The 28,000-nt window shown below is 40.1% G+C and overlaps 1 protein-coding gene across 2 annotated transcripts; it reads right to left on the bottom strand.

The window, feature by feature from the left end:
* Nucleotides 1-42: 42 nt before the first annotated feature.
* On the bottom strand, nt 43-21,403 carry paplna (papilin a, proteoglycan-like sulfated glycoprotein). Of its 2 annotated transcripts, XM_030719565.1 has the most exons (28): nt 21,180-21,403; nt 19,341-19,403; nt 19,142-19,245; nt 16,396-16,456; nt 15,938-16,040; nt 15,608-15,738; nt 13,642-13,765; nt 13,387-13,467; nt 13,130-13,302; nt 12,568-12,691; nt 12,312-12,438; nt 12,080-12,145; nt 10,197-10,401; nt 9,574-9,750; nt 9,331-9,481; nt 8,986-9,066; nt 8,015-8,213; nt 7,683-7,767; nt 7,361-7,487; nt 6,584-7,046; nt 4,963-5,121; nt 4,733-4,860; nt 3,273-3,318; nt 2,966-3,112; nt 2,517-2,644; nt 1,640-1,748; nt 1,070-1,245; nt 43-767 (listed from the first exon to the last, which is right to left on the bottom strand). In XM_030719565.1, the coding sequence occupies exons 2-28, from the start codon at nt 19,395-19,397 to the stop codon at nt 607-609; spliced, it is 3,693 nt and encodes a 1,230-aa protein (XP_030575425.1). In that variant the 5' UTR covers nt 19,398-19,403; nt 21,180-21,403; the 3' UTR covers nt 43-606. The 2 variants fall into 2 exon arrangements, with proteins under 2 accessions (XP_030575425.1, XP_030575426.1); XM_030719566.1 differs by lacking the exon at nt 12,080-12,145.
* Between the last annotated feature and the right edge of the window lie 6,597 nt (nt 21,404-28,000).

The following is a 28,000-nucleotide window of genomic DNA, read 5'->3' as shown; positions in this document are numbered from 1 at the left end:
ATCAAATAATTACACAAAAATAAACAATATAAAAAAGTCACATAAGAGCTCTTTATATGATACAGAATCTGCAGTGAGAGCAGTCTTGTATCAGCAATTTACTGACATGAAAAAAAATCATTTCACAATTTTATTGCTTTTAATAACATATATGGAAGTTAAATCATCATGATTCTCAAAAAAACAGAGAACATGTAGACACAATGAGCGAATAACTTATTTTAAAGGTGTGGCAGAGTAAGAACGAGTTCATCACCTCATCGCATTCAGCAGTCTTTATAGGTTTATGTTTCATTTTAAGCTCCCTGTTTAATCTGTCCAAACTCATCTTTTAATGCAGCAGACTCCCTGAACACAGTGCTCACTGTTGAACACCTCCTACTTTACAGGTTTATCTACTGTGCATCTACAGTAATCCCTTTTTTATTGCATTATTTAATTAAATCTGTTCAGTGTTTTGAGTCCTTTTGGCAAACACAGCAGCTCAGAGCTGACAGCTCAGGTTTTGTAAGAATGCAAATGTCCTCCAAAGCAATTCCAAGGTTTCAAATACCCACCTCAGAGTCCACCACCACCCATCCCATAGTTTTTACACCCTCCGTCGCTTTAGCCTAATCGACCAAACCTGTCGTTCCTCTGTGAATGCCTGGTGCAGCTGGCGCAGCAGAAACTGGAGTAGTACAAGTTGGAGCAAAGTCGGGCGTAGACGATCAGCTCGCAGTTGGCAAGCTCGGGCTGGTCCACACATTCTGGCGGAACATCTACGCCTGCAAAGGCAGAGTTGAGAGACTCTTTTCATCTTATAAAGTCACATCAATATTCAAAAAATGTATTTTTTATTATGTCATATAAAAAGTATTGCTAATTTTATTTACTTATTTATTTGCTTTGATCATTTTTTGGGCTTACAAACACTTCTAATGAGATAAAAAAATAATAATAATAACTGTTTAAACTAAAAAAAAAACACACACATATGATGATATAAATCTGTTCCAAGTTTATTTTTTCTAAATTCACTCTACAGTGCAGATAACAGCACAGGTCCAAGTTTGTTTAGTATTCTCACCTTGTTGTGTTTCCTTAATGACCCTTACTTCAGCTGTGGCACTCACAGAGTAGATGCCGGTATAAGCATTGCAGGTGTAGGTGCCCTCATCAGAAGGCTTTACATTATTAAGGATCAGGCTGCCATCAGATGATGTGAGGATGTTGTGCCCATCTGGACGCACCGGTACACCATTTCTGTATTTAAAGAGAACAACAGGAAAGTTTAGTTTGGGGTACTTGTTTTGTAAAATTAAAATGCTCCTTTTTATGCTTATATTATAACAAAGTTATTAAAAACAAATGCAAGTAACAGAGACACGATCCCTCTTTTTACTCCTGAACATTGGGTTCATGAATGTGTAAATAATGTAAATGATGACAACAAGAACTGTTTTTTATACATATTTTTGTAGACAAATGTCACTTCATTTTACTTTTAAAGCCTTAAAGTTAAACGATGTATTTTAAAATATATATTTTTATTTTTATTGGTGCCCCTCATTGATTGTTAAATAGCTCACTTAGAATCAAACACTTTAACAGAAGTTTCTGTGTGAGGCTGTGAGCTGCACAGTGTTATTTTTTTTACCTTGACCAGCCTATATTGACATTTTCTCCTGACACCACACAGGGGAGCAGGGCCGTGCTGCCCTCAGTCACCTGGATGTTATTGGGAGCTGTGGTGATCTTCAGGTCAGCTGGACAAAAAACAAGAGAAAAGATAAAAATCACTTTTTTCTTACATTCAGTTTTTACATTTTTGCTGCCTGGGTTTGAGACTCTAATCATTATTGACAGTGAAACTTAATTATTTATATGGGTCAGTCTTAACAGTTTTTTGAAAAAGGCAAAAACAAGAAAAAATGCCCAGAAAAATAGATTTTGAAAACAATTAATTTAATTAAACAATTCATTTAATTAAGCAGAAAGAACAAGTTTAGAAAGAACAAGTTTAGTTGTTTAGTTTATCACACATACCCTTTTTTACAGCACATATTGTAAATTGCAAAACTTTTAGAAGTAGATTTAATTAAAACAAAGACAAAAAAATTTAATTTAATAAAACAAATAGAAAAACTAATGTTTCATAAACAATAATAATCACAATCCAGTTTTATATTTGTTTACTATATTTTTAAAAATGTTAGCAAACTAAAATTTTACTTCCTCATAAAGCATGGCATGTATCTTTGGTTTTATATAATATTGCAATCATTTTGGACATTTTAGTTTTTACTATGTTTATATGATATTTCAGCATTGTTCACTATGATTGACACATTTCCTGATATATTCTGATAGCAGGAAGAGGGAACCAGGCGATCAGTGACACTTACTGATCTCTGCTGGTGACTATGTGAAATTACAGCATCGGTTTCAGTCATTCAGTCGTAATGGAAAGACGGGGCGTGTTAGTATCTGGGTGTTATGTTTAAAAAGATGATGAAGATGTGAATAAAACCCACCCTGGACTCTGAGCTGCATCTGTTTCTGTTCTAGCTGCTGCTGGTTGGAGACTGTGCACGTGTAGACACCAGAGTCGTCAGACGTCAGAGGGCCGATGATCAGGGTGCCGTCTGAGCGCTGCGTAAACCTGCAGCACAGCAGTCAGTCAGGACCTCAATTTATACTGACTTCTACATGAATGACTCATCTTTATGGTTTAAAATGACATTTGGCTTAGTTCAGATATTTTGCACCACAGACCGTGAAGATGAATAATTATTTTCTTTCAACTCCAAAATTCTACTTGAATCAGATTTAGACAAAGTTGGCTAAATATGCTAAGTGACATCATAGAGGAAATGGATGAAAAAAATAATAGTTGTTATAGTACTAATAGTAGTACTAATAGTGGACAAAATCAAGGAACGTGCACTGGAGGTAAAAATTTTAATATGAGGTTCATAAATACCTGGAGTCACTGAGCATCTGTCCATCTTTAGTCCACTGTATGCTGACAGAGTGCCGAGCTGAGGAAGGGACAACAGTGCAGGACAGTTCTGCAGTTTGTCCTGCTCGCATTTCCACCAGAGGTGAGCTTATACGCTCTATACTGAACCTGAGAGAAATTACAGGGAAGCAAAGCCAGTGCACAGAGATCTATTTCTTCTTTCGCAATCTCACACGAAAGACATTAGACAAGACATTAGTGTCCAGGTCTGGCTCTTAATATCTACAGAAACAGTAAACAACCATCTTCCAGGAGATATTCCTCTCACCTCGGAAATGGACCGTCTCTGGGAAGTGAGGTAGGAGATGGTCCCTCTGTGGCCACACACAAAAACACAAGCACATATGATTGCTCGTAAACAGTTCAGCACAGCACAGCGCAATGCCACGTTAACGTGGCATTGCATAAACACCAAGTGACTTCTCAAGATCAGCATGGTCTGACACAACCTATGACATCAGAGCTTTACCCCAAACTTTCTACATGTTCATGTGACAGACTAATTGGGGTCAAAGTCGGTCAACTTAGCGGTTTGACCGACTCCAGCCCCAATTAGCTGATTGTATATCACGGTGTGAGAAAGCCATGAAAAATCAGCTATTACCTCCCAGCTGACCCCTTTAGAATCAGGGGCTTTTTTTTTTTTTTTTTAACAACTTTTGTATATTTAATTAAACAAAATTTTACAGTCATACTGTGTCAACATAAACAGGACTTGGTCAAAGTTTTTCACATTATTTTTTTTCCAGCAACTGAAATCTCCCATAGCTTTATAAGTGCAGGGGAGCCTGTACTTAAATGTGTTTTTCACTGCTGACACAGCTCTACACTACACATAAGCTTACACCCCTTCCAAGTGACCCTGTTATGAGCAGGGAAGGTCTCAGAACAGCAGCATACCACCAAATGAAGACTTCAGATATAATTGCGTCTAAATACAAAAATGAATAAAAGGATATCAGGTGAAAGCTCTCAGTGCGTATGTTATGATAATCAAATGGTTTTCACTTCAAATCTCACACTGAGCTTCTTCCAAAATATGTTTTGGGGGGTTTTCTTTTTGGCAAAAACCTCTAAATGCCAGTTCCCTTTGTCAGCAAATGTCACTGTTGACACTATCACCAATCAGAAGATGCAAATCAGGTCATGTGGCATTCAAACAGGTCAAGTCCCACATATCAATTTAAAGTCTGCAAATTTATGCACTACTTTGTATGTTAACTTACTTCACATGACAACAGTATACTCTTCTAAGTTATTTTTTTAGACATGATACAATTTTATATCAGTTTTTATTTATTTGGAGGCAAGTGTATGGTGAAGTTATGGTATAATGTCTTGTTTATTGTTTATTCTGTTATTTATTCTCAATAAAGTGTGCTTTCTTTTTGTGTAATTATATGTGGTTGTACTGTGTGTTTATTGCTGATCCTTTTCTTAAGTGTTTCATTTTGATTTCTGATTTCATAATTTCTAATGTTTCCAGTTGCATCTTTAGTTTTTTTTCCAACGGCTTCCTTTGGCATGTCCAAAAAAAAAAAAAAAAGCGCACAGGGTCAAAGTGGATTTTGCTGCAAAAGACAATCAAATTTACGTAGGAGCCTATTAAAAATTATTATTTAAAACAAAAAAATGTCAGATGGACTTTGCATCTGAAGTCTTCAGATGTAATTATGTGCAAGTGGAACTACTGATATGTATTTAACAAATCTAAAGGGATGTAATTACCTGAGACAGACAGGTAAATGTAGCGGTGGTCTCTCTCCCGTTCACGAGTGGCCACACACAAGAACCAACCAGAGTCTAACTTAGTGACAGGACCTACTAATAGAGAACCATTGGGCTGTTGGTGATGCCTGAAGAAAATGTAATAAAAAAGACAGATAATAAACAAAAACAGGGACAGAAAAATAACTTAAATGTGGATTAAGCCACTGAGTGAGTGTTTCTCCACAAACCTGTGAGTCGACAGAGGTGTACCATCTCTCCTCCACTCCACGATGATGGTGGATGAAGGTGGAGGGCTGACTCGGCAGGGCAGCACAACTGTCTGGCCAACTAAAGCCTCAACTGTGGATGGGTCAGCCTTATCGATAGTTACTCCTCCCAGGGTCAAACTGGGGAAATGTGGGGGGATACAAGGAAGGGAAACAGAAAGAAAACAAAGGGGAAAGAACAGGAAGAAGGAAATGTGAAAGAAAAGGACAAAGGAAAAGACGTTTGAAAGAAGGAAGAGAATAAAAGTCACTTTATGCTCCACTGTTGGTACTTGTATTAGTAGTCACCAAAGCAAGCATAAAGAGTGCCCAGACCCTGGCTTTAAGAGTTTGTCAGATGGAGCTCAGAGAAGAGAAATCCATTCAAAAGTCCCTTGCAACACAAAAAGTGACGAGACAAACGGTGCAAAAAAACCCCCACAATGCTACTGACATACAAGGAGACAAGGACAATCTTCATATAAAACACCCAAATGCCACTAAAGAAATCTAAATCTATAATAAAGCTAATACCAGCCAAACAAGAGAGATTTAGTGACCACACACACAAGATGACATGAATTATCACAGCAGAACTTTTATTAGTTTGATTTAATGACAACAAGGTGAAGACACCAAAGCCCAAAGGTGATGAGGTGACTGATACAGAGAGGTAGCATGCACAAATAAGCACCGACAATAACTACTGACAGAGAGTAATGAGTCCCAGAAGCATTAAACCCCAGAGATATCTGCTTAGGGTCCCTGTGAAGATTTGTGACTTCTTCCTGATTTGGTTGAGGTTAAAGGCAGAAATAAGGTGTTGCGAGGTGTTAGAGTGAGAGTCTGTGGAGATGGAAGGAGCTGTGGCTTCATTAAAAAGCAAAAGTTTTGATTATATTAGCATCACAAGGGTCTACACAGACAGCGTGTTGCACAGAAGCACAATACATAAGATATTTTGTTGCACAAAATCCACAAAAAAAGGGAATGGCTGTTGAAACTTAACACCAGGCTGGAAAATAGTATATTTGCCCACAGCCAGATTTACTTGTGGGCGAGGTTGGGTGTGATCAGAAGTGTGCTTTGTTGCACCTGAAGTGACAGGACAATGACAAAACCTACATCCCTGCGTCAGAGCGAGACGTTAACCCCATGGAAAGTAAGACTAAGCTAGCTAATGTGTCTCAAAGGTTAGGGGACAAAAAGAAGTTTTAGGTTTCACTCCTGTATTTTACTCTGTGTTGCACCCTGATAGATTTTACTAAAGGAAGTTAAAAATCTGGATTGCATAAAATATATTTGTTTATATATGTTTTTAGGATGTTGCAAGTTAAGAATATTTATACAGCACTAATGAAAAAACTTTAACATCAGCTCCACCATTGTATTTCCAGGATGAGTGAATGAGGCACATGAATTGTCTTTGGGTTGTGTTTCCATCTCCTTCAGCCCACTCTTTGGCCCTGCAGGGCAGAGTGAACTAGGGCTCTTTCAGCAGGGAAAAGAAGGCTGTAAACAGCACTTAAGGCCAGTAGTGGCAGTGGTGGGGCTGGATCAGTGAAGGTTAGCATTCACCGCTCTCCCTGGCTCTCCGTCTTACCTCGCAGCTGGGCCGGTGTGCTGTGCAGCTGTGGCAGTTGAAGGCCAGCGTACCCGCAAATAGACTCTACCTCTGTGGGCATGTGTAGCTGCACTTGTACCCTGTCTTCCAGTGCTGCTGGTCGAGCCACGCTGGACTACGAAAATTCTCCCCATGTTGCGTGACCGCCCATCTGTTGTAGATTCTCTTCCTCTTGAATTTCCTCCAGCTGCTGTGCTTCCAGGGGTCGCCTGTCTCGTAGACTCTCCAGCGGGAGCGGCCGGCTGTGGGGCCTGATGGCTAGGTGCAGTCACCTGACATGCACTCTGGCACTCTGCTTGGGTCATGAAGTTGTTGCTGTTGCCATGGCATCCTCCATACCAGAAGTGCACACATTTGGAGGTGATGATGTCAAAGTGGTACCTTGCCACCCAACTGCTGCAGGATCCGGCAGCACGGGGAAGGGAGCAGATCGATCGCTCAACTGCACAGAGACACCAAAATGCACATCAACTGTTTGTTCTATTACATATTTTCTCTAAAGAAGAGTTGCCTTGCATAGATGCACTGTGCAAACACTGAGGAAAAACAACATTATACTAATTTTATCTGGTATAATTAGAATATGAGAGTGCTTCAGTCTGACTACTAAAATGTTTACTGAAGCCACATCTTTGTTATTGTCAGCATTCATTCTTGGAGCCTTTCAGTAACCAACAGCAGAGGTTATATTTTCACTGGAAATAATATTAACATAATAAATGGTCTCTCTTTATCGATACAAGATTTCAAACTTACTGTGATTTGGAGGATTGGGGCAGCCCTCCCCATTGGGTCCTCTTGCAGGTGTGGTACGGTCATAGCAGCAGCCATAGGTGGTGGTACGGCACTCTACTGCATTCTCAGTTGGGAGAGAAGGAGCAGGCTGAAAAGGTATGACATATTAATGAGAAGAAAGGCAGTATTTTCTCATTTCTTCAATGATTTGACTTGAAAAGGCAAAAAAAAAAAATGCACCAAAATTGATTTAAAGGCTGAGAACATTTTTCTAATTCCTTTCACTGTACCCTACCTAGCATGTGAAAGTGAAAGACTAAAGACTTTATGTGTTTTTGCTTACAGTTGGTGCAGGGTTCACATATTCCACACAGCCCTCCTTATTGGGACCCTGAGCAGCCGTCACACCATCTTGACAGCAGCCATAACTGACAGACAGGACAGGAAGGGAGCAAGTACAAACAGTCGGTATTGATAGTTCCAACCCATAATAATGCATATGTGTTAAAAACTCAGCTTCAATCTGGTTACGAGCAACCTTCTGCTCATGCATAATGCCACATATTAGTACTGATTAGTAAGCCAGGCAACCATAAAAGTGACACCCAGGCAAAGCCCTAAAAGAGGTTCCATATGTGACCTCAGCCACAGTGCACTGAGAGTGCAGGTGGATACCTGGTTTGAATGCAGGATGTCGGGACAGGGGTGGGAGCTGGAGCCGACGAGCAGCCCAGACCCTGGGGACCGCTGGCTGAAGTGCGCCCGTCTGAGCAGCAGCCATAATAGGACTGACTGCAGTGGAGAGCCGGGGCGGAGTTATGGGGGTCGTGAACCGCGTTCGTCTGGGTCGGATCTCTTGTCTCTGGCCTGCGGGCTACAAATAAAACCACGTGAAAGGTGAATTTACACACTCTACATGCAAAACACACCCCACAGTTCACAACACAAGCAATAGAGGCGTTCGCACGTTGGTTTGCAAATGAAAAATATAGCCTGTCATTGTGTTTGAGACCACACGGTAAGTCTGTGCAGGATGCTAAAACACAAAGAAATCTTTCCATGCTGCTTGTTTATGGAATAATAAAGCATGGGACAGTAGAAAATAAATTATGATCAGCAATCAGATGAAGCAATCTCACGGGAAATAAACACACACAACGTCAAACTTAAAATTCCTGACCACTGGGATGGCACATGATGCTGAAAATGAAACACCGCAGCCAGAACTAGCACACTTCAGTGCTTCGGAAATATTTTAATCAGGCCAACAATGCCGGTGGAACCCAAAAAACATGTCAATCAGGCCTGGATAATTAGTGCTGGGACAGGCTGGATGGGATGAAGGGGGGCTGAGGGGCTGCTGGGGACAAAGTGACAGGAGTTATATCAGCAGAGAAGAGGGGATGCTGAGCAACAGAAGGGCAATCACACCTACAATTAGCTTTTAATGTTCGAACCTTAATGGAAAGATTATATTTTTCTTGGTAGTTTTAATTGTTAATAACTGGCTAGCAACACATTACATTTAGTCATACTGTTTTTGCTCACTTTCTGAGTAACTACGTGGCTCAATAAATTTATGCACTGGCTTAGGTTCAAAGATACTGTGAGTGTAAGATGCCATTGAGAGAGGTTGGAGATCTAACCTGTTGCGTGATCTGGCACATACGGCTGGAAGCCAGACTGAGTGTTGTCGTGTCCCCGTGGGTCCTGAATGCTGGGGACGACTGCACAAAGACGACAAACACAAAATGCAAATGTGTGGTTGCAACTTAGCTGAAGATCCACAGTAAACAGAAGATTTAAAATACATTACTTAGCCAGTAAAGTTTAAGCAAGGCATTTACACAACTGCAAGAAAATAATGAACCAACTAAATGTAAACTTAACAACTTACAGTGAGAAATAGAGCAGATGTAAAGAAACAACAACAGAACAAAATAACATAGTGTGTATTGTTTTATTTAGTGGCTCATTTTCCATATGCTCACCCTGTGGCCTGTAGCATGGCTGGGTGTTGCAGCGCTCCACGGTGAGTGGTTTGGGCTGGGCGTTACATTGGTCCACAGGGTATAAGTTCCTCTCCTGATCGGAGCAGATCACTTGGCGCTCTCGTGAGCCGGAGCCACAGCTCTTAGAGCACTGCATGAAAATGGAGAGTGCTTTTCAGCCATACAGCCACCATAAATACATCTATGAGTTGTTTACTGGTTGCATGTGTGCATTCAGTTTACCAGTCCCCACTCTCCAACATGCCAGCTGATCTGTTTCGGGCAGGGGGCCATCTCACATGGCTGGACGACAGCCGGGCGTAGCAAAGCACTGCAGGATGTTTCATCCAGCCTCACACCACCTGAACCCACACAGGTCACTTCTCTGGTCTGTTCACCTGAACCACAGGTCACAGAGCACTGCAAACCAGCGATTATATATCATACATGAAATATATTAAAACCAGCTTCTCTGCATTGTAGTTACCTGTATTCATACCTCTGTTTGGGTTGGTTCCTTCTTATCAGTGGACATATTTATGAAACACTCTCACAATATTTTACAAATGTTTGTCCTCAGACTCAGAAGAGAATTGGGGGGAAAAAAGGATTTTGAGTAGTGGTTATGATGGAGGAGTTTAAGTTCATTTTAAAGGATCGAGAAAATAGTTCTCTTGGTACATGAATATGCTCTTAAAGTTGTTCTTGTTCTCGATATCTTTTTCATCAGTTCTGCATATTAGCTTTAATCGCTTTTACTGTGTGTCAGTTATATTTGTTTCTTCGTTTATGTTTAAATTTGATACATGCCATTCTTAAGAATTCTTTTTAATTGGGATATATGAAGGATTATACAGTTCACGCACCGCACTCCATCCAGTCACGTGGTATTCTGTACATTTGTGCATGTTGCAGGTCTGCAGAGAGGGAGGAGCATCAGCATAGGCGGCACAAATGGCATCCTCCACCACGCGGGGTCCTGAGGCATCATGGGAAACACACTGCACACTGCGTACCTGAGAGCCTCCACCACAGGTAACTGAGCAGGCATTCCACTCCCCGGTTCTCCAGCTGAGAAATCCACCAAGAGCGGTGAGAGACAAGAAACAGGAGTCACTCTCTTTACCACTGATATTTACACTGTACAACTTCACATACAGCAGTCAGGAGATGAGTGATGGAAAGAGTTTCATTCCAAAATTAGGAAAAATAAACGAGTTGACTAACTTAATACTGTCCAGCTTGACTTCACTGCTCTGCAGATCTGGTGCTTCAGTGCTCAAAATTTTTATTTTAACTATAAAGTAAACATTTCTGAGCATCGTCAATACCTGACCTGGGACACGGTGTTGTGACGAGATTCTGTGATGCAAAAATCTTTGGCTAGTCAATTATAATTAAATCACGTAGATTTTTAATTAAATATAAAGCAAAGAATTCTTTTTATTTTTGGTTGATTCATGTAACATATCAAACAAAAGGAAAGTGTTATACTTTCAAATTCTTTGTTTTATCTCATCAAAAGTATGAAATACAAAAACATTCAAATTCCAAAAATGTTTTTAAAAAGTAAAAAAAAAAATAGAAATGCTGGGGCCAGTAATCCTTTAACCTTTTGACATAGAAGCTAAATTTGTTTGTAGACTCATTCATAACCAGTAACATATCAATTATATTTTAATATTATTTCCAAATCAGTGTTTGGAATGAAACCACGTGATGTAATGCATGCCTTTAAAAGTCTGCGTTGTTTTTAACAAAGCTTTTCATAAGCAACTAGAAAAACTACCTAAACTACTAGATGCAAAGACGAGTTAATAAAAACACTTTTGGAGACAGACACCAGTACAGCAGATCCCAGATTCTCATCCCTGTAGGTTAGAACTGGCACTAATTGGGCTGCTAAAAGCATAGGCAGAAATAGGAAGAAGCAGCAATTTATTTTCCCAAATCTCCTCAAATTAAGCATCTACTGATTTGGGCCTTAAATGTTAAATTTAACAGATACTGAGAGTGCAGTTAGTCACTTCATAAATATCTCAGGTTTCTGAGCAGCAGCAGCATCAAAGAAAGGAAGCAGGAAATACCAGAAAGTCACTGACTAAAGCGACTATTTACTACAGCATCCGCTGCTGTGTCCTACTGGAAAGTACACAAGCCCCAACACCCCCAGCAAAATGACCTTTAACCTACAAGCACCTCACAACACATCTACAATACTACACAGGGACAGAGAGTTTTACACTTGGCTAAAGAGATCAGGCAGCAGCCCAGCTCAGGAATCAGAAACAGGTTGAAGGATAAAGTAGAGTTAGGTCTTTGAGAGAAATGTTGCATCCAATCACTGCTCTCTCACTGGATGTGTGTCTAAGACCGATGAGGATCATTAAAGGGTTAAAAAGGACATCTGAGCTGGACAGTTGCCCCATGCCTTCATCCTTATCTCACATGGTACAACAGACTTCTAACTAAACAGAGTCAACTGGAGTCAAACACTTCTAAAGGGGAAGAGATCATACTTTCAATCAACATTTATGACATTTTTAGGCAAATTTAGCCCTTTTTTTTTAGGGACAAGTAACCAAAAAGGATTTATTTTAAAGGTGATCTTTTGAGATAAAGTATGGAAATCATCTGAGAGAATTAATAAAAAAACTTTCCATGGAAATTTATGAATTTAAGGATTTAAATCTTCCCCCTGTGTTTGCAGTCACCTAAAACTTCTCTACAACCATAGACCCTAGGTTACCTGAACACATAGGCTCTGGGCCTCTCTGAGGATCTCAACAACTGTGGTGGATACAGGTACGCCATCCTTTCAGACAGGCATAACACACCAACAACAGTCAAAATGCTGCTCAAGGAGCTATTTTTGGTACTTTTTAATTCATTCAGTCAGAGTGGAACAAAAGTTAACCCTGGATTCTTGTAAAATTTAAATCTTCTAAAATTTACTGAAATAACACATTTCATTTGTTTACCTGCGGATTTGTGGGCATGCATGGGGATTGCATGTACGGTTGCTCTGTGGCCTCGGCAGAGAAGCACAGAGATAGTCAGGGTAGGCCTCGTTATCGATTGTGCAGAAGACCAGACGAGACTGGTAGCCTGATAAAGGAAGGCGTGGAGTTGTTTCACATTCCAACAAGCAGGATGCTTAAAAATCCTTAAATAAATCCTTAGATAAAAGCACAGTAGCAACAAACAAAAGTTTCCAGTGCTGTTCTGTAGGCTGACCTGATCCACACTCTTTGCTGCAAGCAGACCAGGATCCATAGCTCCAATAGTAGCCCTCTCTGGAGCGTCCATTTGGAAGGTAATATTCATATTCCACTCCCTGGTTGGGCTCCTGGCTGATCAGCTGAGGGTTAAACATAGACACTGATGAGGAGTTGGTTGAGGATTGTATGACGTCTGATTCATGGTGCCCAAAACTCAAAATTCCACTTGTATTCATACATCTAACATACACCTTAATTTTTACATTTTAAAGACATTCGATGTTGGCTCTGACTGCCAACTTCACTCACCTTCTTTTCACTCCCTATTTATATACCACTCTGCATAGTTATTAATCTCTGGCTCTCTTCCACAGTATGTCTTTTGTCCTGTCTCCCTCCCTACCCTGCCTCTTCCCCTATGTCAGTTGGGATAGGCTCCAGCCCCATGACACAACAATGCCGCATGATATTAGACTCCCAAGATTCAAAGCAAGTGGAAATGGTGAGCAAATCAAAGATGTTCATATGTTGTGCGTAATAGATAAAGTTTGAAATTCCAGTTTCTGTGTGATTTTTACCTCAAGAACAAGTGGTTCAGTTGTGGGACCACGGCCGATGATGGTTTCAGGGATGTTGTCACCCTCAGCACCTCTCTGGTAGTACAGCATAGTGCCACCAATAGGTGTGGCTCTGGAAAACTCAATTACCCAGTGACCATTGAGGTAGTACTCTCCACGGAGGTTCTTGATAGCTGGTCATGCAATCAAGTAAATGTAAGATATTTTTTTTGATCATTTTGTAATTTATTTTCAAAACAGTCACGACACAAACCTACCAAGGTAGTTACGTGTGGCCCGTGTCTCTCTGATGCTGATGGTGGTGGCTCCAACAGGGATGATGAACATCTGATTGTAGCCTCAGATGAAAATGGCACAAAAAAAATGTGGGTTTAAACACCAGGAGAGGATTTAAGTGGCACAGATTTAGACGATGATGATTTCTGACATTTGTCTTCCAGGTTGAAAGGCAGGTACATGTACTCCTGTGATAAATATATCATTTGGCAGTGAATCAGAAATATGAATCATACCGGTTGGCAGGTCATGTACAGCGAAGCTGTTCTTGACGCGGTAGCAGGACTGGCCGTTACCCCCACACTGCAGGCAGGGGTCCTCCTGCTGAGGGGACTCCAGCATGTTGTCGCAGCCCAGACGCTGATGGAGGGAAAAATTGGGGAAAATTTTTCAAACATGAAGATGGCGTCCATATTTCATCTAAACTTTTAATCTGTGTCATTTAGGTTGTCTTGTGCACATATAAAAGAGGTTCATCCAAGAGCACAGATAACATTATTTAATAACCTTAAATCTTGATTGATCCAATCAATTAGATGTGCTGTGATGTTACATCTTGTAAAATTCCTGTCTCTGTATGATAACTGTCAAATTCATTAATCCACTATATATTAAATGAGATTATAAACCATCTGCCATTAGTCTGCTCTTAAAAATGCATTATGTGAGCCCTTACAGGTGCTAGAATGATAATATATTTCTATATTTTTGCCATATTTTTCCATGGAAAAAAAATCAACATTTTTGTTCCACATCAAGCAACAACTAACAGTTATATATAAAACTAAATTCTGCGTCTACATCAATACATAAGCAAGAGAGCAAATCATGAGAATATATGTTGTAAAACATTATTGTTGTGAAACAAAAACATCCCAGAACTAACAGAGTGGAGAACAGAGTGGATTTGGGACAGCTGTTCCCTTCAGAGAAGGTGACAGAGACATGAAGTCAGAGGTTAAATTGACAAAGTTATTCATGAGGAAAAAGTTGCAGCAATAATTGCATGAGGAAAGAACAAGAGCAGAAGAAGTGTTTGACATTACCGCAGAGTGAAACTAATCTTTCATCCTGCTGCTCAGCTCCACTGATTGTGTCCTCTCTGATTAATGAAGTGATGCTGCGCTCCAGGAGCTGGAGTCATCAAAACCCAAATCATGGATGGGCAGACTAATCAAGTCATTGGACCTAACTGGCCTATCTGTTGCATGTTTTAAATTAAACCTCTATAGCTCTTCACGTCCCTGCAGTATGTGGTAGATGCTCCATTACATGTGGTATAATTTGAGCTGCCACCTACAGGGCAGAGGGCAAAACTACATAACATTTGAGAAAAATATAGATAAGAAAACTTTTCTACTTAGTTAATGCCGCTAATTGATAATTTCTGCACACATTTAATAAATGCAACCAATATATTATTATTATATTATAATGTTTTCCCAAATATAGTTTGACCTCTACTGATCGCAGCATATTCTACCTGCAATCATAAGGTAAGGTACCTTCAGTTGCTCCCTTATTTCCAAAGAGATTGCCACAGCAGATGGCTCAGCATGTTTGATTTGACAGATTTCACACCAGATGACCTTCTTGACATAACCCTCCCATTTATCCAGACTAGCTTGTGCCCGCCTGAGGCTGGGTTTTGAGTCATCTTCCATTCTCAAATGTGCTAACAACTAAACCATGCAGCCACTATTCTATTTCCAATTATGAGACGCTTTAACACGTGTTTTCATGTTCATATAGAAACCCCAGATACAAATCACATGTTCATGTCAGCTATACCTGGGGTAAAAATGTCAGCATGGATTGCCCTGAGCGTAGGTGCTGAAGAGAAGCCAAGAAAAGCATGTTGAGACTAAAGAACTTACAGCACATTCATGTTTGGAGAGTTGAGTACTTAAAACACTAAAAATGTAGTGCCCCTTACATAATCTCTGCCCAACAGAAAAAAAAAAGAAAAAACTTTATTATTATTATTAGAAACATCTCAAGAACTGGGAGGTATGAAAAGTGTCAAAAAGTACCTTAAAAAAAGGGTATTTTTTTTTTGTGTAAGGTTTTTTTTTCAAGAAATTTGATTTTGGAAAACAGACATTATTTGTCTCGAGCCTTCTTTCTGCCTTCTGTGTTTTTGTCACCTCTCAGATATTAATTTCTCCTCATGTATGTGCAGTCTCTGGCAGAGAAACCTACCCTGCAGACTCCATCCACACAGATATCCCTCCGCCCCGGGTGACAGGGTGTACCATCAACCACAGCTCTGCGGTGGCGGTAGAAAAAGTTTTCCCCTCTTGGCATGCAGTTCAGCTCACAGGGGTTCTCAGCTGTCACAGAGATGAGGTTGATTTGAACAATTTAAAGTACTTAGAAATAGAAATACTGACAAATAGTGGCTGTTCAGGTTATATCACAAGGGAAAATTAAATCAATATTATGTATAATATTGATTTAATTTTGAAGTCAGTGCCAAAGTACTAAACTATGAAGTCAAAGCAGCCTCTCAGCTCTGCTTTTGCTTCTGACCTCCATAATAAGGAAGCCACTTGTAGCGTTTCCCGTTGAAATCTGACCCATCAAACTGGGAGCACTGCTCTTCACGGAAATCCCTGGAACCCTCTGGACAGTCCTGAGTTGAATAAGGAGAGCCAGCAAAGAGGTCAAAGGTCAGCAAAGCAGAAAACAGGTTTAACACAAAATGAAAAATCCAAAACTCAGAGGGAGTCAAAAATTTGAGAAATTTTTTTTTTTTACAATGGCCAATTTAAATAAGACACACAATCTTTGCAGATAATACTTTGATTTACTTTAGCGCTGGTTTTAATATATGATTGTGATTATTGCTATGGATTTATCACACCCATAAACTTCTTAAAAAGCAACACTGATATAAAATAATGCACAGATCTAAATATAAACATATACACAAAAATAAGAGCTTGACCAAATCAAACTGAAGCCAAATTAGTCTCAGATGTGAGCACCTGGATGTTGCAGGACCGATATGACTTGTCTGGTCCCACACAGTTGTGTCCTCCATCCGCCCTGGGTGCATAGAAGAGAAAACATGAATATGACACTTCATGTAATAGTTTCATAAATTAACTCTGATGTTCTGACCAATGAGGAGACAGCATTTCCCACATTAGTAGGAAAGGTTAAGACCTCCTGACTGATTTTTATCCTGGCTTCTAGTACTCCTCATGCTCAAAATTAACACAACAGCATAGCCTCTTTCGTTAGCTGCATCTCTGCTTCTAAATGCCCAGTTCTTTAAATCTCCACCTCATTTCAACCTCCAGACTCTATGTTAAATGAAGATACAATTTTTTTTACATGCCAAGAATCTGTTCTCTTCACATATAAGTTGACAATCAAGTATAAAGCCATTGCCCTTGTCTTCCCATCAGACCCATTGGTGCTGAAAGCCCCACTTTTATATCTTTCCTAAGTAAAGTTTAATTAAATCTTCACAGCTTCCCGTTGTGGGACAAAAACAGTTAATGACTAGGTGCCGCGAGTGTATGCAAATACAGCAGAGACCGTGCGTGTGTAGAAATAACAAGTTTCAGCTCTGAAATTAAACAACATTCCTCTTTAATCTGTACCTGTCTAAAAAGACCTCTCAGCACAGCAGAAGCCTCAACATCAACACTGCTAAACCCGAGCTTTGCACAGACATCCGCGCACATGCCGGTAAACTGTGAGATAGCAGACTGCCATTCCAGCACTGCTGATATCTCATGATTTAGTCACCTCCAAAAGTACCTTCCCTTAAGCCTTAAAACAAAGACATGCTCCTGTCAGCACGCCTGAGCTGAAACTAAAACATGTCAAAACAACAGCTTTTCACACAATAATGGCAAACAGCACATTCCCAGCATTAAACACTACTTTCTGTTTAAAATGATGCAAAACAGAAATGTGGCAAAGTGGCAGTTACTCATGCAAAATTATTGATTGCACAAAATTTAAACTGATTATAGCCCCAGACTGGCAGAATGACAACCCCAATCATGCTTGTTTTTCTTATGAATGCATGTACTTTTTTCATGTATGGTGAAATGTGGGAGTTCCTGTAAAGCACAGAATGAGCCCGTCTGTCAAATCACAGTGTTTAAAGGGGTGATTCAGCAAGCCTGGCAGACAAGATATGACAGAGTTCATCTGACTGGCAGTGGGTAGGACCTCTTTCCTATTATTCATCATTTAGCTAAAGAGGGGCAACAGACTCAGTATAAGGCTGTCTGACTCACTGACTGACTGCATGGGCATGTTGAAAACAAGCATTGAGAGAGATTAGAGATCAAAACACCATCAAACTTCTACAGAGATGTGCTCTAGTCTGCACAAACAGCTACTGTATATCAGCACTCCTCCATCTCCTACAGTTTGTAGTCAGCTAAATGCAACAAAATATGACACAAAGCAAAACAAAAATACTTAGACATGTTTAAAAAAAAAACAGCTCCTTATAGGATTGTCTGCCTGGTGGGAATATTAATACCATTTAAGATTTATTTTCAGACACTTTTTTCTCTGTTTCTGAAAGGGACAGTGGAGAGGAAGAGAGGAAATGCAGGAGACAAAGCAGGGAAATGAAATGAGGGTGAGAAGCAGGTTGCCAGTCCAGGGCTAAAACAGAAAGACAGGCAATCATTTTTGTTTACATTCTCACCTACAGCCAATTTTAGTATCTAACCTAACATTCATTTCTTTGGACAGTGTGAAGAAGCAAGAATACCCAGAGAGCCACAGGGAAAGCATGGAGGTGTCCAAACAAGGGGGCTCGTGGATTCCTGTGAGGCGACAGTGCTTACCACTGCAACATCTTACCAAACATTAGTGAATCTGAAACGCTGATATGAAACACTTGGAAGTATATTCACTTACAAAAAGTCTTTCTTTCACCGTGATTGGACCAGAGTGACACCTGAAGACCTCCAATGCAAGATTTTATGTGTAATGTAGTATCTTTACATTAATTTATCAATATTTGTACTTCTGTAAAAGATCTGAGTACTTCTTCCAAATGAACCAAAGGAGACATACACCACTTCCCAGCTCCTGAATACAGATAACGTTATGTGTTACATGAGGCAATATGCCAGCAGGCTCCCAGCAGCAATGGAACATTTACAATGAAACCTGGCAATACACTTAGATGTTAGTTATATGTAAGAGGAGAAGCTTTACAAACCAACCCAAAATTGGAGCAAAACTGTACATGTTACTTTAAAGTAACAACACATGTGCTGCAAAGGAAACCTAACACTTTTAAAACCACTCCTGAAGCCAAAAACGGCAGCTTGAAATACCGATTTCCCATCTGATCTGCTTCAGCAGCCAACCAGCAACACCCAACACAGAGAAGTCCTTTTAATATTAAAGGGCCCCTCCCTGCAGTGTGTTTTGGATGTAAGACAAGCCAACATCCTCGTGACTTCAAGGCATTCTTTTACTATAAAGATACAAAGTCTGTGCCCATGAACCTCACAATTAGCTTTATTCAAACAGGAAAAAATTGTGTGTGTGTGTGTGTGTGTGTGTGTGTGTGTGCGCGCCTGCGTGCGTGCATGCATGCGTGTATGTGTGTGTGTGTGATTGTGTATGTGTTCAGGGATTTGCAATGAGGTGCGGTTGTCAAAGAGTTTCCGTGGGTTCATGGGGTGTGAGTTCATACATGTATTTATGTACGTGTAGGTGCACGTATATGGGCAGGAAACTTACCTGTGAGTGACACATCGCCTGGTTCTCATGGTTACACCGCCACCACAGCTGCGACTGCATTCGCCGTAAGGACCCCACGAGTCCCAGTAATCCACACTGGGCCCCTGGATGCAAAATTGGATATCAGAATTTGTCAAAAATGACTGTGTATGCAAGTGTCTTCTTTTTTTCTGTTTTCCTGGATCAGCTGGGAAGTTACCATGAATGCTGGAGTCAGGAGCAGCTGTAGGATTACCAGAGGAAGGAGAATCCTCATTGTTCCCTGGAAAAGAAAAAAAAAAAAATGAAAGGGTGTCCAGAGTTAGTCACTGTGACTAATAAATATGACTGCACATGCAGCAACTTCTTCAGAAACCAAGAGTGAAAGAGAAAAACAGTAACTGATTTGATGCATGACAAACAGGCCAAAGCAAACAAAACAGAGCCACAAGGAAGGAAAAAAAGTCTCCAAGCAAAACACTGCTGGCTGACAGGTGGTAGACATCAGTTTTGGTGCCTTCCAGCGTTTCCTAAGACATTTTCTAGTACATAAGTTTTTTTCTCTTGCTTGGTTTGCAGTCACATGCATCAGATGAAGCGCTTGTACTTCAGTGCTGGGTAGTTTGACAGCCACATTAAGTTATGGTTGTGGAGCTGTTTTTGAAAGAATAGCAGAATAAGCTGTTTAGCATTGGCAGAGAAGATCTGGCAAGTTTTTCATGGGTGCAACCAACATACATTCACACTCCAAAAGCCACATTTGGTGACACGAAGAACGTGAACATGAAGCATGCCTCTTTAGGGAAAACACTTTTTTATCAGATATCCAACACTTTAAGCGCCGGCCTTATCCTTTCCCTCTGCTATCTCATTGCTTAATTGCTTAACTGAGCTAAAATGTTTCCTTTGTTGTGTGGTTGTTTGTTTTTTCCAGGGCAAATTGCATGTTTCCTGCCCCTCTGAGAGTGAGAAGGGGGCTGGCTGTAGCTGCCAATCTACCCCTGACCTGTTACCCATGACCACCAAATATACGAACTGAGCCAGGCGAAGAGAATACAGGGAGTCAGCTGGTCTGTCTGAGACATATATACATAAACACTCATGGAGCCATAGGGACAAAATTGGGCAACTTAATGAGGCGTGGGTGGGGTTAATCTGGGGCTGTTCTGTCTGAACCCGCAGCAGTCCTTCTGATGAAGCCAACACCTCCACAAAAACTGACAGCTAAAACAAGCAGGGAAGCAGTCAATATGTCAGTCATTTACTACTATAACAGTTAATAATGCCATTAATAATATACAACCATAGTGAAAGATGTCCAAGATAACTCTTTAATTTGTTTGTTTTGTCTGATCCAAACTATGCAGTGATTAATTTACAAATTGCTGGCTTCAGGTAGTGGTTTTGTCATTTTGCCTGATCTTTAAAAGAAATAAATTCCACTCATTATACACACATCAACAAACGGATTACTTTCATTGATTTCAGCGGGTTCAGCCATGTGGGTCAGTTATAAGTACTAGATTAGATATCAAGTTTGGAGAGGAATCTTCCAAATTAGGTACTCTCAAAAAGGGAGAGATGGTTTTGATAGAAGTGCACCCCAAAACACATCTAATTAAAAAAAAAAAATCATCGTGATATCATAACTTTACACTACCCAATATTAAACAGACAATTGTATGATGAAATAATCAACTAGAATCACTTAATGCCTGTACCAAATTTTTGAGCTAATAATTCTTAATTATTTTAACAGCGATTGTAAGCTGATCCCGACTACAATCAGCCGCTGATCTATTTCCCTGCGAGATTCCTGTCCCGCTCCCTTTTTATTGTGCCAGCTCATAAAGCCTTTATCCTCGGGCGATTACATGCTTTTATCCAACCAAATTAACAATTATTCGCCAGTCAGCCAGGGCATGCAGTGTCTTGTGTCCTGTCTGCCGTGGGACACCCGGCCAGCCTGGAAAAGTGTCGGTAAATGTTAAAAAAAAAAAAAAAAGAAATTAAAAAAAAGTCTGACGGTGCTTCAGGTAAAATAATATTGGACACTCACTGTTTTCAGTGGATATAATAGCGTTTTCTTGGAGTTCCAAACCCTCGGACCGTGCAGCGCGCAGCAGATCTGACAGCTGATTTCTCTCCGGAGTTTTGACCTGAAGTTTTGACCTGATGCGTGGGGTGCGGTGTCCTGGATATATGAGGAAGGTTATCTGCGTGGAAACCTCTCTCGCGCCCTCTCTCTTTCTTTCTGCCGTGCGCCCAGCCTACGAGAAGAAGAGAAAGTGCCGTTGGTTAAACCTCCTCCGCGTCATCACCGCGCCTTTTAACCAGCAGCTCATCCAACCCGACAACAGCCCCCCTGACTGAAGGGGTTGGGACATTTTACTCGCCATCTCTAATTTCAGACTGTAATAATAAGAGTTAATCGGTATGTTCGCTTGTTCTAGCCAAGGCAGAGTCTATTCCCACTTTGCTGTAACCAAACACGTTATTATCATGCTCTCCCACAGTATGCACCCGAACATGTAATACCAAGGTAATCATCCAAAGTTATCTCTCCTGGAAGATGTGGGTCTATTTTAGAGGCTGAGTTACAATTTTTAAACTGAAAATGGGTCCCAAATGTTCACTTGATTGTATATTCAGCAGGAATGTGATGGTTTAATTTTTGTTTTTTACACTTGCCTTCATGGTTTATTTTTTGTTTTTGTTTTTTCTTGAGAAATTATACATCAGAAACAGTTGGCAAAATTCAAAAATAGCCTTGTTATTACATCCACTGAGAAAACAGTTTATGGTTTATATTATATGGGCAATAAATCTTCCACGTTTCAGAAGAATAATTGTACATTGTGTTTAATTCTTTGTGCAGTTGGTTGGACTGTTACTGGAAACTCCACTAACAAAAATCCAAGTAGACTAATGTAGAAAATGAAGCCACCGTCGACACCAATCTCAGAATTTGTTAATTTAATTTCCAGAAACTGTTGAAAATATTAAAACTACAAGATAAGATAAAAAGTGTTTTTGAGGTTTTAAAGAAGAAACCACCTCAGAAATAACCAAGGCTATATTTAAAAATCTCCAAGTATGTAAAATGTATTTTTTTTTCCCTCTCACTTCTTCATTTTCCAACCACCTTCTGAAAACTCCCCCAACCATCTAAAATTATGTAGTTACGGGTTTATAAAAATACATCTTGGGTGTGATTTGTAGTTGTTTTGAGCCAGCTTTCTACAGTTGACATCATTTTTTTTTTTTTTTTCAGGCAGAGAGCCGTTGTGGTCCAGAAACTTTCCTTACATGATCATAGACCGAAGAAAAACAGTTTTGCTGCTGACTCTGGCACCAAAAGCCTGCTTGCTCTTTTCCTTACAATGAAACATGGTTTTACGTCTTTGAGCCAGACTGATTGGCTCACATTGAATGAATATTCAGAATTTCAGGTATCTTTAGTGCAAACTTGGCATCGTCTCAGCCTCATGTCAGTCAAAAACTCAATTTAAATTCAATGGACCATCAAGAAGACACTGAGTAGCCTCCTGCGGTCCAAGCTTAATCTTCTAGGTATAGCTCTCGAGAAACTCAATCTCCAGTCAAGTGTATAATATCTACTTCTATACACCATCGGAGAAAGCTTTTATTTTACTACTGTAAGGCCATGGTGTAAAGAGACCAATTCTTTACTCAAGTAACAGTGACAATACCCCAACGCCGCCTATTGTTAGTAAATGTACTTAAACATCAAAAGTAAAAGTACTCAATGCCATATTGTCACTTATATGATTACCATACTTGTCAGTATTTTTCACACTTTACATACCCCTGCAACTCTACGGCTAGTGTTACTCTCTGAAACAATGGGTCTATGAACAGGTGCTTAATGTGGACCTATTATGCCTTTCCTGTTAGTGCCATATACTGTTACAATTATTAATATGGCTAAAGTTTCAAATAATAAGCATATTCTCAAGTAATCCCAGTGAGTCAAACGTGCCAGCTTCAGACTGCCCCGTGTGCTTTGAGCAGTTTTTTCTACATTTAGATCCAATTTAATGTCAGTCAGAGTAAATATCTTTAACATGGTCACCTCAGGCCACAGTCAGTCCCACCCACCTGCTGTTTAAGTCCTTTTTTGTGAGGGGCAGTAAATCAGAAGAAAGCTTGTTTAATGTGAGGGGGGAATGCAGCTAAAAACAGCTTGTTTTTGGATAACGGATGAACTGAGAGGCTACAGCAAGACACAGTAAATAAATAAGGATCATTTTTAATTATAAATCATTTACCTTTCATGTACATGTAAACACTACCCAACTAAACTGCAAAAATGTACAGTGGCTTGCAAAAGTATTCATACCCCTTGAACCTTTCCATATTTTGTCACATTACAACCACAAGATCTGTAAAAAAATGTTTTGAATCATGTATAATTTTCTTTCCACTTCACAATTGTATACCACTTTGTGTTGGTCTTTCACATTAAATTCCAGTGAAATATATTTATGTTTGTGGTTGTAATTTGACAAAATATGGAAAAGTTCAAGGGGTATGAATACTTTTGCAAGCCACTGTATATATATGGAGCTGGAAATGAGCACAACAGGTGCACTTTAATTCATCTGTGCTTAACTTAATCCGCGCTTGACTGTCATCTGGTTCACGGTCATTACAGTTACTCTTCTTAACATAGTATCTTAAAGTTGTTGTCATGGAAGAAAGCGTGTTGATTCATTAGTGAAGTTATATGCATCGTTAGTAACCTCCCTCAAAGTGTTACAACATGTCCTGGAATTGTGTTATATTTGGGGGAAATTGTATTTTTATCCCTGAGCTCCAAGTTTGTTCCAATATAATTTACTTTAGCCTACAAACTTCTTTGAACTGACCTTTTTTTTTGTCTTTTAAGTATGTAATGATACGTATTTTTATAATGCAAAAATAAAAGAGTTAAAGACACTCGCCTTGTGTAAACTCACACTCACAAGTATTGATTAATGTTAGATTTTTAAGACAGTTTGTCAGGAATGCTGAAGAGAGGACCCAGAGGCAGGATGCAGAGCCCAGTGAAACAAACCTTGATGACTTAAGGCTCCTCTTCTTATTGACTGTTCCCATTCTAGATTTGCAAATTCTGTAAAAGCCCTAGTCATTAATTCTGTTGCATAATAAGAATGGGAAGAGATCTTTTACAATAATATTCTCTATGGTTTTAAATACATGTTCTGTCCTTGAACACTGATGTAGAAACATCAGTGATGTTTCTACAAAAATACACAGTAAAAGATGAGGAAAAGCTCTGCTCCACCTCTGATTTGAGTTTTTTACATACAATATGTGAATCACAGTGCATACTTGAAGGTTTGTGCCGGGGTTCACAGCAGTGACCTCAGTCCTTAATGTGTTGTGTACAATATATTAACTGCACATTAACATGTAAAGACGATTTGAAGTCAAACTTGTGGAATGCACTTTTTGTGTAGTGTCCTGCAAGATGTTGGCAGAAATGTAGCTGTTTGTCAAAACAGCTCTATGGCATTTTAATTTTATGGGGAAAAAAATACAAGAAAACATCAAAATCCTGCATATAAAATTTGAAAGAGAAAAATGTTTGTATGCCTGTCAGCACTGAGCCTGCTCCTTATCTCTGCCTACATAAGGCTACATCAGCCACGCCCATAGACTGTTTTGTGGATTGTTTTGAAGCCTTGTGGTGAATATCCCTATCTGAGTTTGTTAAAACCAGGCAAAGGGTGGATATGACTAAAAATCCAAAAACAATGCACTCTGAGTGCCAACTGTTAATTACAAAGTTGCCGCACCCTAACACATACCCTGATATATCATCAGTTTTACTTTAAATGTGACTACAGCTTACAAAATGATCATGAGGCTGTGCTCCATGAGACTTTAAACTAGCAATTGAAAATGTAACTCAAGAGGAAAGTGCTTACAGAGGTAACAAATCAAGTGAAAATTAGAATCATTTCTCAGGGCCTTTTATGCAATTGCTCTTCTTTTTGCAACCAGCGAAGTCGCCACCAGCTGGCTTTCAGAAGGAATGCAGGTTTAAGGCACATAAACGTTTGACCACATCAGCTTTATTGTTTACAGCCTATAACTGTTACTGGCATAACATGCTTGAATCTCTGACCAAACTGGCAGGGGTGATGTTGCATTATGGGCGATGTAGGCACCAAGTTTTCACAGGAAAGAAACATTCACAGAGTAAGAAAGATCTCTCCAGTTTGCATCTTCATCTCGGATACTTTTTCCAACAATGCGGCAGGAGCGAGAGGCTAAATTAGTGTTTTCAGTAGCATTGATCGGGTTCGTAAATATACATGATGCAAAAAGCCTTCAACATAAGCAATTGTTAGCTCTGGAAATCTGCTTAGGATTTGCAGAACTGAAACATACTGAACAACAACAGGTTTTATTATGGGACATAAATAACAAATCAAAGCACTTTTTTTCTGCTATCCTTGTACTTGCACTCCTTCTGTGGGGCAGGAGGGATAACAAGTTATTTTTAGCACGTGACACAACCAAAAATAGGTGACCACCCACTTAAAAATAATGTCTAATGGCTTTTATCCAGTAAAATTTTTACAGGGAAGTGCATCCTAGCTTCCAGGAATGTTGTTTTAATTATAGAAACCTAATGAGCATAATTCTACTCTGTGCAAAGACACATTTCTTGAATTTTTATTCCTGGTCATTAAGTCTTGCTGCAGCTTTAAAAGGACTCTAAACCACAGGATTTAAGTTACATTCAAATTACTAAGCTTTACAGCCACCCCACCACAGGCATTAAAATGCACACATATGTTCACTCTGAAAACTCTATATGTTAAAGAAAACAGCTGTGCCCAGTTTAACTTGCATGCCCACCCAGATTCTAGAAATAATCTCCAACAAGCATTTTTCCCATTCTGCCTTCCAGTCTGGTTTTCCTCCAGGATTCTGTTTTGAGAGCCCCCGGGTCACATCAGATTCCCACTGTACGTGTGGCCCTCAGAGCTGCCTGCTGAGCTTCTGTGCTTGCCTTTCTTTTGCATTGAAGGCATACTTTGTGTCCTGTAGCTGTTCTATAACTTCTTTGGCCTCCTTCATCTCCACAGCGAGTTGGTTGTACTTCTCCACCAGCTCCTGGTTCTCTCTCCGGAGCTCCACCACCAGCTGGCTCAGCTCCTCGCTCTGCCTTCCGCAGTGCATTTTCAGCTGCTCCATCTCCGAGAGCGTCTCCTCCATACGCTTCACGAGGCTCTCCAGCTTGTCCTTAGACATCTTTGATGAATATTTATTCAGGCTTTACAGGCTTTTGGGCTCTTTTTGGTCCAAGCTTTGTGTCCTTTCTCCTGAGTGCCGGTGCTTGTCGAGTGTGTAGAGTGATTAATGAAGCCTAATCCTCAATTTCTTGCATGTCTCACAAGGAGCAGACGTCCCTCCCTGTACCGTAATCCCATTAGTAGAGCTATCCTGGGAAACCTCTTACGTGCACAGGTGTGACACACAATCACAAAGTCTCCTGGCTAAGTCCACTCCTACAAGAGGATGACAGTGACTGGCAGATTACCTCAGTTCACTTTGTGGTCATTAAAGAAGCTTAAACGCCCACAAAGAAATGTAATATCTATTTTGAACTCAAAAACTGCAAAGTTTCTCTTAATGTTCTTAACTTTATTTAAATCTGAGTACAAGGCATCACCGTATCATGAGTAGTTTTCCTGTTGGAATAGGCATTTTAAACTGGAGTGATGTGGAAAGTTTTTAATGTTTCTGTCACCTTTTTAATGTTGCCTCTTCTGTCAGACTGAACCACAGGGACCAGACTTTACACCAGACACTGATAAGTCGTGGTTGCCCGTGACACTGTCACCAGTTGACTGGTTGTCCTTTCTTTGACCACTTTTGGTATGTACTGGATGCTGGGAAAACCTAACAATATCTGCCATTTTGGTGATGCTGCTGTCCAGTCATCACAATCTCACTCTCATCAAAGTGTCTCTCACACTTCCCTGATTGGAAACACTGACTGTTCATATGCTGAGTTATATCTCACAACTGTAACAAGAAAATCAGTGTTATTCACTTTACATGTCAGTGGTTTAAATATTGTGGCTTATCAGTGCAAATGCAGTGTACATGTCTATGAAGGGATTTGCTCCACTTTGACCAGCAAATATTTGCACATCCGTGAAGATTTTTGATGAAAATCACCAGTGGGGAAAAAGTCTTGAACAAGTTTGGATCTTTTTTTTACTTTCTTGGAAGGAAGCCCAAAAGAGCTTCAAGTGCAATGGTGTAACCTAATCTGAACAGAGCAGGTTTCTGGAATCAGCGCAAGGGAAGCATTATGGAATTAACTCTGTAGCTGCTCACCGGCCGAGCTGCAGGATTCACATGTCAGGGGAGGCCTCACCCAGGGCTTGGTAGGTAAGTCACAGTGTGAGGCTAAACATTCTGGGTAAACTGCCATACTGTGCCGCTGTCCCAGCCTGCGAGGCCAAACAATCCCCATGGTGACAGCAAAAGCGGCCAGTGCTCCGGGCTACGTGCCAAGTGCGTCTGTCGGCCAGCTGGCTTCAGAGGATGCTGAGCGCGGGATGCCAGTTTACCAGCACGCCGAGGAATTTCCACAATGTTCCCACCGGCCCGTGTAGTTCTGCGTCAGTCTCATGAGGGACTGCTCACTGAAAATCAGAAAAGACAAGAGAAGTTTTTAACAATGTGAAAGTTGTAAACCACTTTGCTGTTGATCCTGACCTCTGTAGGGAGTGGAAATGAAAGAGAATGATACAGTTTAATAGAAATAAAGGCTTTATCTTCTGTTTTGCACTGTTTACTAAACATCCTGTTTTTGTTTGTGTCCTG

Source organism: Archocentrus centrarchus, chromosome 22 (assembly GCF_007364275.1).
Source record: "Archocentrus centrarchus isolate MPI-CPG fArcCen1 chromosome 22, fArcCen1, whole genome shotgun sequence".
Taxonomy (NCBI): domain Eukaryota; kingdom Metazoa; phylum Chordata; class Actinopteri; order Cichliformes; family Cichlidae; genus Archocentrus; species Archocentrus centrarchus.
The sequence above is the reverse complement of the archived record's forward strand: the minus strand, read 5'-3'. Positions and strand labels throughout refer to the sequence as shown.